This window comes from Puccinia triticina, chromosome 5A (assembly GCF_026914185.1).
Source record: "Puccinia triticina chromosome 5A, complete sequence".
Lineage (NCBI taxonomy): Eukaryota > Fungi > Basidiomycota > Pucciniomycetes > Pucciniales > Pucciniaceae > Puccinia > Puccinia triticina.
In genome coordinates, this window is record NC_070562.1 from 2621582 (window position 1) to 2634016 (window position 12435).

A 12435-nucleotide genomic window follows, 5' to 3' on the forward strand; every position below is an offset into this window, starting at 1 on the left:
CAACCAACCGGATAGCTGAGCGCTAGTGAACGGTTGAAGATGCAGGATACAGTATGTGATGGATACATTACACAGTGCAGATTATACATACACTACAACCATGAACATAAGATACAACTGAGTACGAAAACATGTGAGAGGTAGGATTTTCTGTTTTATTCGTTACCGGACAGGTGCACATAAGAATCTTCGGCCTTCGCGCCCGTTTCGGCCAATCTGGAGCCTTCCCTGTCGACACTGGCCCCAATGGAGTCGTCTTCTGAGGGCGAGAGATATGGCTTCCACTTGTGCATCCATGGGTCCGGCGCCACCGAGAAATATTTACCCACTGTGATAATAAATTTATATGAGCACTAACATCTTCCAGAGTGGTGTGTAATACTAGTTCATCTGCTTACTGGCACGCCTGAATCGCGCTTTGTATAAGGATGGTGTGATCACCGTGGGAGCTTCCTTGCTGCTACCCCCTAGCTCTTTTACCAGGGTTTCGAGCCTTTGCAAGTTCATTTTCATCAGTACCATTAACAGATCAGAAAAATCAAGGAAAACGAAGCACACCTTTTATCCCAAGAGTAAGTCTGGAGGTAGTCTATCAAGGAGGATTATAATTTGGTAGAGATTCAAAGAGTTAGATTCTTAGGGCTTCTAGTCCATGATAGATGATAAGAACCTGCCTATAATTCCAATATACATCTCTTGTTTCTCTTCATCAAAGCCGACCGCAAGTGAATAATCCATGACGTTGTGATTTGCTAGGAAAAGTGTATCGTTGTGTAAACTGGCCTGCAATCTTAGCAAAGAATTCTCCCGAACAAGTATCGGAGTTGTTCGGACCACTACAGACAATCGTCCCCAGGAAGTATCAGTCAACATATCCGGCAATCTACCAATCAATTTTTTTAATAACTCACTTTCGCAGAAGTTACCATCCAGTAAGACTTCATGTGGCCGTCCGGTAACATTTACCGTTCGGTTACGGGTCAAACCTTTCAAATCATAGATTTGAAGATAAGGCTTGGTCACCCAAAGATTCTCAATAACTTGCACCTGCAAGCGCCCTTTGCGATTGGTAATTTTATTTACGAAGGAAACTTGGAAGATCCCAAACATTTTGGCAAGAGTAATTGGTCGCTGTTTTGGGAGGCAAATATTTGTACGGGTCAGAATACCAATCCATTTTCGTTTAACAAACACACGGTGATATGAGAGGGGTAAACTCAACTTTCTCTTTAATGGCTGATGACAGGTACTCGAAGTATGCGGGAGCAAATTTTGTCAACGCCTCTAGCTCAGCCTGTGAGTTAAAGGATATATTTTCAAAAAGGTTGCATCAGATCAATGAAAAAGCAGAAGAGATGAAGTGTGGCTGGATCGAACTTTAGATATGCCTTTGATCAAGTAGCGTTCGTCTAGATGATGGAGGAAAGGAGTCAGCATCCGAGTATATTTTTGTTTCCTGACAATTTCGACAAAGAGTCTACCTTTAGTCTTGAGAAATTTTTGACCCGACTTGCCACCCGACGCATCCCATTTGTGACAGCGAGCAAGGGACTCGACAATATCATTACATATGAGCGTCTTTCTCAACGCTTCGAATTGCTATTTTTGAGTTCCAGTGAATTTTAATTGATTAGAAGTCGCTCGATCATCGCATTTTATGACGTGTCAAAAGTAGCAATCAACTGACGTGCATAAAAAACACCTTACACGTGATGGTACACGGAGTAACATCAAAACCTGGTACCCCAAGCTCATCATGTCAATCAAAAGATATTGAGCCATTATCAAGAAAGGATCAACGTACGGAATTGCATGGGCTTAGCCCTATTCATGGGAATTTTGAGGACATCATCAACATCCATATCGTCAGACATGAAGTCTATCATTCCCCAAGTCGAGTCGATATCGTTAGAGCGAGGCTTAAATTCTTCAGGCATGAATATCTCCGAACGTTCCACCACTCTTGGCTCCGTCTCTTTCAGTGTGGCTTGGTATAGTTTTGAACTGTAGAAAAAACAAAGCTTAGCATATTTGGTAGTAAGATGTTAACAAACTTGCGACAGAAGCTTACGCTAAGGTGTAGGCTATGATAGAGCTGGGTTCATCCTCACGTATAATAACTGGGTTCTCGGCTGACTGGTGCTCGGTGGGTAATCTAGCGATCAAACAAGGCTTCAGGCGAAGTTCTTAAGAGATTTGAAGAGAAAAACTGACTGAGGGTATTCTAGGGGGAGGAACTCCGCTCCTTGATAGTTCCACAGGCTGGAAAGAGTTTTAATAATCGAGTGCCGACCGGTATCACTTGAGCTCATCTCATTATCAGAAAAATGCGCGACTGCGAGAGGTGGGAGTCTTGAAGTGTCCATCAAAAACGATGGAGAACACGAAGTAACTCGAGTGGGCGACATTTGCCGATTAGATGTTGAAGCCTCGTCGAGGTAGCTTTGATCTACATGATCGAGGTCTGGTGATGGATGTGGACCAGCAGGTGTGACTTCTTGCACTAGAGGAAGGTCAGTTGACAGGCCAGGCTCAGCTTTAAAAGCGTCTTGTCCGGCATTATGCGGTCCGTAAACTTCAGGAATGACTTCAAATAAGAAGCGATTAGTTTCATGAAATGAGTTTCATGAAATATCACACCATTCACTTACCATCTCCCTCGTCATCAGCATCATGTCCAGCCGGATGGCCTTCACATTCGTCAATATCAGAATCGGAATCCTCATTCACTGCCGCTGTTAAGCTGCTAAATGCCTGGACTGAGGACTTGGCATGGGCAATTGGACGGGGTCGGCTCCGATGCTCATTGGCTTGCTTGATACGTTCTCGCTCAGCTTCACGACTCATTCGGTCAAAGTGGCGAGCAATTGTTGTGACCTTCGTGTTCATGTTCATCCGACGGTGCAGATAGAAGTTTGACACGGGCAATCCAGACTCATGCCGGGGACGCCGTGGAACTACGAATTCTTTCTTGTGGCCAAGAGCTCGAGGTGAGCTCGGAACCCGAGCTTTTTCAGCCGATGAAAGACCATCGTGTGTCCCGGTTCGAAGCATAGAGGAGCGGTGTGAATATGCGTGTGAAGATGGTATTCTAGGCGATGCAATGCGAGAGCCGGGTCGCTGAATACGGGAGGCTACCTTGGGAGTTTGTTCTTGAGCCGGTTGTTTTCCAGCTAGCCGGGGTGATAAAGAATCGAAACTTTGATTACGGTCGATGTGACTGGCTGCTTTGTCCAGCCCAGTTGCTGGCTTTTTGCCTCGCAGGATACTCATTGTCGAACGAACAACTTCGCTCTTCCCTCTTTTGAAAGAAGGTCTGACAAGAAGAGCATTTGTCTTCAGAGGTTTCCTTTGAGCGGAGCCTTCTTCAACATTGGTAGGCTTAGGGACATCATCGACAGCCGGAGAATCAGGTCGGATAGCTTTTCGTGGACTGGGTCTGGGGCTTTCAAATTTTTGCACCAGGTTAGCCACACCTCCGCGAGAATTCAGCACCAGATCCTTGGGGCGTTGCTTGCGCAGTGTCATCCGCCGGGAATCATTTGGCAAATCGAGATCACTGGTGGTAGTGTCTGTATCAGATGCTGCACATTTCTTCCGCTGACTGTCAGATTCTTTACTATGGCTTGAACGTGCAACATCGCTCCGAACATTCACAACTGTTGAGTCACTTTTGGAGTCCTCGTCTTTGTCTGACGCTAGATCAAGGCTAGGTCCCTCATCAGACCGGGGTTGCGCATGGTGGCTATCGCGGCGAGAAGAAGTCAACAGTGAGACTCGATGAGCATTAGGGTGCACGACCTGTGCCTTGCTCGTCGAGGCAGACGGCGGGTGTATTTCTGCAGAGCTTTCAGGAGCATCTTGAAGCCTTCTTTTGTCATGAGAGTCAACGTTCAAATCGACTTCCGCTTCTTTTTTATCAGCTACGGTAGATGTAGGCGTGGATGCAGGTTCGATGACTACTGATGGAATGCAAAGCTCAACTGGCAATTTATGGGGCGTGGATAGCTCACCGCCGGAATGCTGTTCACTGGTAGATTCATCGACGCCCGGAGTAAAATCCAATGTTAGCCCTTCCTTTGGAGCTGCTTCTTGTGGAGACTGTAACATGGAAAGGGGTGGGCCTAGCGGATTGGCTGGATGGTTCTTGGGTTTTTCGCCCTCTGAGCGAATATCAGGCATTACAATGCCAGGCATCGATGAGGGTAGCGCGAAGGCCAACGCGCTGGCCATGCTCTTCAGGGTTGGCGAAGGAAATGTTTTTTTGAAAGTTCCAAAAGACTGTCCTTTGGGAGCGTGGTCGGACTCGACTTCAGATTGCGAATTGTAGTTGTACTTTTGTGAATTTAGTGATGGAGCTTGGTTGACTCTTGGGAATAATCTTTCGGGCGAGCCTGGCATACTTTGATCCAGGAAGATTTTTTTGAGAGGCACGCTAGCCAGTCGACGAGCGTCCTTACTGTCGCAGGCAACAAAGCGCGATTCAAACGTGGCAAAGAGTCCATCCCATTCAACGGCCTTGTCAATAAGTGTCTTCCTGACGATGTTCATTCTCACTCCGTTGGTACCAATGCACTCTTCGTAAACTTCATTCAACTGTGCTTTAACGGCGTTGGAATCCATTTCTACTTTCTTTAGCAGGTCTCGCATGGCTTCCTCGGAGGCTTCTTGATTGGCGATGGCTACCACCTTGTAGTTAAAGCCGACAATTCTGCTCCGGACCGAGTTGAAAAAAGCTTCTGACCTCCGCAGAACAATGTCGTACTCCTCTTCTCGCACCTTGATCAACGCTTGAGAAGGAGTAAAGAGCACCAAGGAAGGCGGAATGGCTTCATAAACGTTGATTTTCTGCAGTCGGAAATCGACCCGGAATCCCTGATAAAAAAACATGCGAAGGTGTTCGAGATGCGAGTCATGATTGCAAGATAGCCGGCCACGGCGGGGCGTTCCAGGTACGAGATTCGATATTAATCCGGGGCTGTAAAAACATAGCTGCAGATACTTTCCAAGGCTTAGCCTCCACGCGTCGTCGGACATGGGAGCCTTCCGTGTATAGCCTGCGCATTTGGGACAATAGCCCTGCATCATGATGAGATCGGGATCTACAGGCTCTTCGGGGAAATTGGAGTGGTCACTCGGTCCAGAGTCACTTGAAGCACTTTGCCGGTTGGGATGATCGAGGTGCATCTGGATGGTGGCTTTGAAGTGACCATGAATCCAATTCGTCTGATGAATGCTTTTAGGCTGGTTGCAGCCTTTGGCATGACAGATCTCCGAACGACAATTGATCAACATTTGAATAATTTGTCCAACGGTTTGATCACCGGCTGAGTAAAAAGCGAAGGCGCGCAGATGTGGCCCTTGGCAGGTGTATCCGCCCAGAGAGGAACACGTGACACTTTCTTGTACAATGATTTGTTGATGGTCAGCCGCTTTGAAAGACTCCGAGGAGTGGTTTGATAGGTAAAAATGCACCGCCATGCGCTCTTCTTCAATCTGTCGACTGAGGTGAGAGAGATATTCATCACGTGCGTAATCTGGAGTTATCGTAGGTTGCCTTACTCGGGCGGTAGCTTCATCAGACTTGACTGAGTTACTGTCATTCGATTTTGGTTGAGAAGAAGCAAGCGAAATTGGAGGGTTACCGTCAGGGGGCAGCTTTTCATCAAATTTTTCATCGCGCAGACAAGATTTTGTAGACGAAGGTGGAATCGATTGCGTGTCGGCCTGTCGTAAGCCGGTAAGTTGCTGAATCAACTGACGTAGCTTCAGCAAGGCGAATGGCGGCGTCAGCTTTACCCTCGGACTACCCGAAGGCAGCAGAAGTTCATAAGGCTTGATCAAGTCGTCAATTTGGTCAGATAAGGTAGCCAAATCTGAATCCGGGACGGTTCCACCAGGTTTACCAGTCAGCTTGAGCGGCTCAAAGTTACATATGTGCTTCTTCGCGTGCCGGAAGCGGGAAAGGATGCTTCGAAGGTCAGCGTTTCTGATCTCCTGTAATGAGGTCGCGTGAATAGAATCGTTTGAATAGATCGCACCCTCGTCATTTAAAAACGAGTTTTCTAATCGCAGTGAGTATATGATTCCCACCATGGAACACATTAGAGATTTGACCTTCGTAAGTAGCGCCAGATCACCTCCTCTCAATATCAGGGTCCCACCAAGGTAGGGTTCACAGCCCTCTAAACGGATGAAAGTCTTCCTGTGGTGATTGGGTATCATACGGTGGTGGACGGTTTGCACACGGAACAGATCGCATTGACCGACTTGCAAATTTAAGAGTTTATCGAGAGATGAGATCAACGGGGTTTTGGTTGAGCGAGCAACTGCCTGTAGGACCGTTGACTTGACGTGTCTGAGAACTGTCACCCCTGCTTCAACGAAATAGTCGATCGCCACACCCGACACGTTGCCATCCACTAGTACCAAGTCAGGTTCTAGCGATATGAGACGTTGGACCAGTCCCTTGAGATATTGTCGCTCTTGAGAAACCAACACATCCAACTTGCAGTAGCCATCAATCCGTTGGAACTCTATAGGCATGCCGATTGTCAGGACTTTGGGATCAGCGCAAATTGATCTCATCTTCCTGTGCGCAATATTCTTTGTGAATACGACCCCGTGAATGTACCTACCAAAGTGTCTCACCTAAACATGTGTGTCTTTCTGAAGAGCGAATCCAAAAATGCTTACTCGCAGTCAGCTATCTGGCCCCCGGGAATCCTTTTGATTTTTACGAGCTTTCTTATGTCTCCAGCATCCTCGCTGTCATATTTAGGCCTGGGAGGTTCAGAGACTACCTGAAGTAACAAGTTGGCGAGTTCCGTTTCCCATACGGCCGTTTTGGGAATATTCTCCCGCGCGAGGAATTGGTGAATCATAAACCGAACATGTTTACATGAAAAAGCTGGAAAAGGCTCGTCCAACCTGAGACTCTGCTCAGTTCCAGACACAAAGCTCGCCTGTCAAGAAATGAGACTCTTTCAATAAACAACCTTTGATGTAGAAAAAACAGCCGTACCAACGCACCGAAGTAGCCTTGGAAAGCGGAGGATCGGAGACCAGGCCAGGTTTGGGTTGACCTTCAACGTACGAGAGCGAAGTATTTCTAGATGTTGGAGGTACTCGTAGCTCGTATCTTTCGCCAGTTGGACTTGAATCATGAGTTGTTTCGTGTGAGCTTGAACTGAAATGCCTGTCTAGTCGAGCTTGCTTAATGTCCGCCGACAACCTCGACGTATTCGGAGAAGCAACATAAATCGATTGAGTGTGATTGGAGGTATTGATGCCAGGTAACCCAGCTTGTTCCTCATCCGTGAGTCCCTTACGAAAAGGAGCACTCGATGTAGCTTCAGGTCTTCGTGTTGATGATTTCTTGATCGTCAACGGACTGAAAAGATTGGCAGCGATCGGAGACGGCCGCGAGATAGGAGGAGAATCGGATCGAGAGTTAAACTTTGACTTGGTTTTATCGGTGGCCGCCGGCTGCCGTAGAAGGCTTTTTTGACGCGCAGAATGATGGTCGGTGGGATGTCGATAGAGCGATCGTCCAGCGCGATGAGTGACAGATGACGCAAGTTGATCTCCCACTTGCCTGGATCCTTCACGCATTTTGCTGGGAGTGGTGATATGAGCACGGCTCCCTTGTGAGCGGGAACCAAGGAGGTTGAATCCTGGGGCCGCTTCCGAGAATGACTGCTTTGGTTCGTTAAATTAGGTAGTGAATTCTCCAGTGAGCGCTTGTCTGAAGAATCCAGTGATTGACAGAAAGAATTTGACTCACCGTTTCATCGTCTGTATCCTCGCGGATAGTAAAATTGGCATGTTCTTGTGATTGAGGTTCAAGCTTGGCCAAGCAAATATTACATACCCTGATATATCCGGAAGATGCAAAGCGATGTCCAGGAACTAAGTTGGATGCGCATTGTGAACAAAAAATAGCTCCACAGATTCGGCAATGATGCTTTCGGCGCCAAGAGGTGAATGCTACAGCACAGTCGTAACACTCCTTCACATCCTTGTCAGGCAGCCAGTATTCCTTACTCAGACCCTGCAGATGGGATAGTGTCAAAGGTTTGTTACTGCACAGTAGATTCAATTGACTTCTGGGGGAGGGTAATGATTCGAGGGGAAATTCACCTTGCCCTGTGAGTTTCCGATGCCTTGAATCCGACTAGAAGTTTCCCGTGAGAAACTGTGAGAGGAATCGGGGTTTCCTTTGGCCTTCTTTGGAGTGGTCGATGGGCCACCGGAGGAACTGAAAACACTGCCACTGTCGTCTCCGACTGTCTCTCTCGCCAAGGGGAAACCGGGAATGTGAGAAAATGGCGGCACCGCTGAGAAATCCGCCGAATGGTTGCCACCTCCATTATCAAGCACCAATGAGCGTAAGAGAGTGTCCGAGCTGACCAAAGGGAAGTTGTTTTCCGGTTCAGGAATTGAGTTGAAGTGGAAAGGTGCTCTTGAAGAATCTGAAGCATGTGCGGGTGGCCGATGAGTGTCCAAAAAACCGTCCACAGATCGATTGATAGCTCTGAAGGACATAGAACTGCTAGGTCTTGTTGGGGATTCGGAGTATCCGAAACTTGAGGAATGTGGGATGCCAACTGACGCCTGCGGAATCGAATACGGATGACTTTCCAAATGCTGAGCCTGAATGGGGGATGAACTGGAAGTATGAGAGAAAGATACACAAGCGATAGATGGATGAAAATTGACGCACCCTGGAAGAATCTGATGGCTCGAACAGACTGCCACCAAAGGACCTGCTGCTTTGGTTGAGGCTGATTTTTTGACCACGTGTCTTTCGTGAGTCAAACGAATTGCTCAAGTCCAGGTCTGCTTGAGAATAATTCATTGTGACGGGTGGGAGAGATGGGCGAGTAGGAAAAGCGATGGTGGAGGTTTTATGTTCACTGGTCGTTGCTGGTGAGATCCATGCACTTGCGCCGATGGCCGATTTGAATCTACCCAGGAGTGACTTTGCCGGCTGGGGAGTAGGAAGAAACCCAAGGCTGTGATCGGTTCCCGGGGGCGGTTGAACTTTCTGAGAGCGAGACGGTACGGATCCGGCGGTCTCTGGAAAAGAAACGTAGGAGAACTGTCGCAGGTCTGCTTGCAAGCTTGAGGGCGCCGGGCTAGCATCTCGTGATCGACTACCGCTCGGCCTCATCGTTCTTTCAGAAGAGAAAAGAGAGGAATGCATCGGAATCGTTCTCTTGAAGCCTGAGTCTTTCTAACGAGCTTTGCTGGCCGTTCCCGTGCTCGATCCTTGCTTGATGGCTGTGGTCGTGGGCAGATATTTAAGTAGTTTGAGTGGTGGCGACGACGGATTACCACAGCGAGTCTAGTGCTCCAAATTTGAAGTTGCGCCCCGCTGCGACGACTCTATTCGCCAAGAACTCATTCGCATTATCCAATCAAGTTGGAGGGCAATTGTGAATCTCATTGCACGAAAAGGATTCTACGACCAACGCATCAGCCATGCATGGACTCAGACCACGTTGGGGCGAATTCTCCTTGAACACAGCTTTCTGTGCGCAGGTCTTAGGCTGGCTTGACCATGCTTGATGGGTTCTTTCTCCCAATCATAACAATTTTCTGATTTGTTGTTATCAATAGTCACATCCTTGAAATGGAATGTCCAAAAACGAAAACGGGTTGAGGCAAGGGGTAATTATGAAAGTTGAACAATTTCACCAAAATATCAACTTGGATTCTCCTGAATTGTGAGACGTGTGCACATCGCAGGAATGATGAGACTACCTGGATGAGACGATATACGTTTCATGGGAAATATTACAACAATGAGAGAAAAATGTGGAAGGATGCTACAACTTTTCTTGAGGAAAAGGCGAGTATTGCTGAATAGGATAATGAGCCGATAAAGCTGTCCGTGGTGAAATTGTTAGATCAACTAGAATTCCCTTAAATAGCCCAGAATTACGAAAACTTCCAACGCCCCTTTGTGCTGGAATCGCACTTTGTTTTGCGGGAAGTATTGATGTGATAAATTATTAATCTAGCAATGAACATCGTATAGTTTGTGATCGAGGTTCTTGGGAATCCAGCCGCCCTGAATTGTTGGTAGCACAAAAATAGGGAAAAATCAGAAGAGCCCGTGTATGTACTGGACCCGCCAGCCTGGCTGACGTACCTTGACACCTGCGTCATAACTCCAGTCGTCGGCCTTTTCGGCTTTGAAGGTCCACATGAACCAGCCAGATCCGTGCTCGTAAACTTGAGTCTGAATTTGGAAGAACTTTCCGAGAGATTCCTTATATTCCTCCGAGAAGTGTGAAGCCAGGCCAGTATATGGGTGACAATCTCCGACCCTGGTGCTTCCCTCAAAGGTGCCATCGTAGCGTGCACCTCTGCCAATTCCATTCAAAAGTGGGGCGCAATCTGTAGGCGCTGGTGTGAATTCACCGACCCAAGTCCAAATCTTCGACTGACTCGCTTGCAAGTCAGGGATTTTTCGGCAATACTCGTGAATTCGCTCCTGTTCGTTCATTTTGTTGCCTTCAACTGTGAAAACGGTGTAGATGTGTGTGTCAAGCGAAACACCATGGTATCGAGGAGGTGGAAAGGTATGGGACCAAGTGCTCAATGGTAGGAAAGCATCGTGAATGTTGTATAGAAGATGAGTTTGCGAGCCATCGCCAGAATGACTTCCGGAATGGCGCACAATGTCGTATCCATCTATCAAAAAACGGGAATCAGGTTAAGGAGACGTGGGACGTGAGACAATAAGATCGTGGTATTACCTTTGTAAAACTCATTGATGGTGTCAACCATATGCTGATTCTTGAACCCAGCGGGTTCATTCAAAGCTTGAATTCCGACCACGACTTGGGCTACGGCTCGAAAAAAGTCATATGAGCCAGGGTCACACATTTTTGAAGTGAAAGCAATGGCATCTCACCATATTGTGGCTTGGAGAATTCCTTTGTCAACTGAACAAGTGCGGCTTTGGTCCTGTCCACGTTGCCTTGGTCATCATCCCAACTAATATCACCCCTTTTTCCAGAGTTGTCTGTGAATCAGAGACGGGGTAAGTTCTCGATTCCCATATGATTTAAGCAAGTGGAGCTTACCGAAGCCGTTCTGCGACCCTGGGGCTCCGTGCTAATAATTGACATTCATCATCATAAGTCCATCTGCAGAATTGCAGTTAGGCAAGTGCTTACCAGATCAATTAATACTTTTAACCCAATATCTTTGCACCAACCGACAGCTTTCAATAGATACTAACCGAACGGAAAATGGGTGGTCAATAGAAACGCTACATATCTTTGATAACTTTAACAGAGACCAACTTCAAATTGCCCTTGCACGTAAGGCTCTCCTCCAGATATATCGAAGGCCCAATAACCTGAAAACAAAACAAGCCGTCTAGTTTTAACAGCAGTTTATCTCGAGATATGGAGCGCCCCAACCCACCAATAGGTATGCGGACATGGTTTAGTCCGTAGGATTTGATAGTATGAAAATCGCCCTCAGTATAAAAAGAATCCCAGTGTTTACGCAAACGCCGACTTGCTTCATGTTGCCTAGTAGAGAAAGAAGAACGTCAGTTTGGGCACCTTGCAGAGATATTTTGAATCAAATTAAAAACTCGCCCTAAAGTCTGACAAAGAGTAAACTCGTCAATCACGGCAGGATTGTCAGCTTCATAGATGCTTGGTGTAATCCACGGCTCTGTGACCTGAAAGGGGAAAACTAATTTCAGCATTACGCGGTATGCCATCGACATGAAAACATTGTAAAAAAAGGTGTACCAGCCACCCGCCGATGTTGACACCTTGGATTTTTTGGTTGGCGTAGTCGAATCCGGCGCTTTCAGCTGAAAAGTCGCGTTGTTGAAGCAAAATGCGGGTTCTGTTGTAATTTGAGGTTTCTACCAGGTTTTCGATCCCTTCGGACGAGGGCTTGGGCGAAGTGGTGGAGGAAGAGATTAATGCGCCACTGTACAAAGTGAAAAGAAGCACTTTCCGCGATGAACGAGCAAGAGAACCAAGCTCTAAATGCATGATGAGTGAGGTATACTATGGGGCGGAGAAGGAAATAGATTGCGCAATGGTTGTGTGGTGGGATTGTGGCTAGGAGATGGCGGAGGGTTCTATTTATAAGCTTTCCGCACTGACAGTCAGGGAGTCAATTGGCTGGGCAAGGCTAGGATTGACAAATGGCTGGATTCCGTTGAGGGAACTGGTCATGGGGTTATATGGCTGGATTCAGCGACTACATAATCCGATTGATCACTGCTCGACATGGGCTGAAAGGAGGCTGACTTTCTGAAGAGTGACGGGTCTAGGTAGACCGACCATTAAGCGAAGTTGAGACTTAGACTGGGCCCGTCGTATCAACCAGCCATGAGAAAAAAAAACTTGGAAGCAGATTTGAAAGGCCTTACTGGAAGTTCATTGTTAG

At 47.2% G+C, this 12435-nt stretch overlaps 2 protein-coding genes across 2 annotated transcripts; both read right to left on the reverse strand.

The window, feature by feature from the left end:
• Positions 1-155: 155 nt before the first annotated feature.
• On the reverse strand, positions 156-9208 carry PtA15_5A322 (uncharacterized protein; the record flags this gene model as incomplete). The annotated part of the gene is made up of 18 exons (XM_053169071.1): positions 156-328; positions 399-493; positions 559-589; positions 675-836; positions 912-1131; positions 1223-1294; positions 1378-1409; positions 1482-1599; positions 1688-1737; positions 1805-2004; positions 2072-2155; positions 2215-2587; positions 2652-6634; positions 6697-6965; positions 7033-7701; positions 7787-8053; positions 8143-8655; positions 8726-9208. The coding sequence occupies 18 exons, from the start codon at positions 9206-9208 to the stop codon at positions 156-158; spliced, it is 7794 nt and encodes a 2597-aa protein (XP_053020304.1).
• An 816-nt stretch (positions 9209-10024) lies between these two features.
• PtA15_5A323 (uncharacterized protein) lies at positions 10025-12221 on the reverse strand (the record flags this gene model as incomplete). The annotated part of the gene is made up of 11 exons (XM_053169072.1): positions 10025-10078; positions 10160-10704; positions 10770-10859; positions 10928-11038; positions 11100-11130; positions 11193-11252; positions 11322-11377; positions 11446-11555; positions 11625-11710; positions 11784-12050; positions 12150-12221. The coding sequence occupies 11 exons, from the start codon at positions 12219-12221 to the stop codon at positions 10025-10027; spliced, it is 1482 nt and encodes a 493-aa protein (XP_053020305.1).
• Positions 12222-12435: the final 214 nt, after the last annotated feature.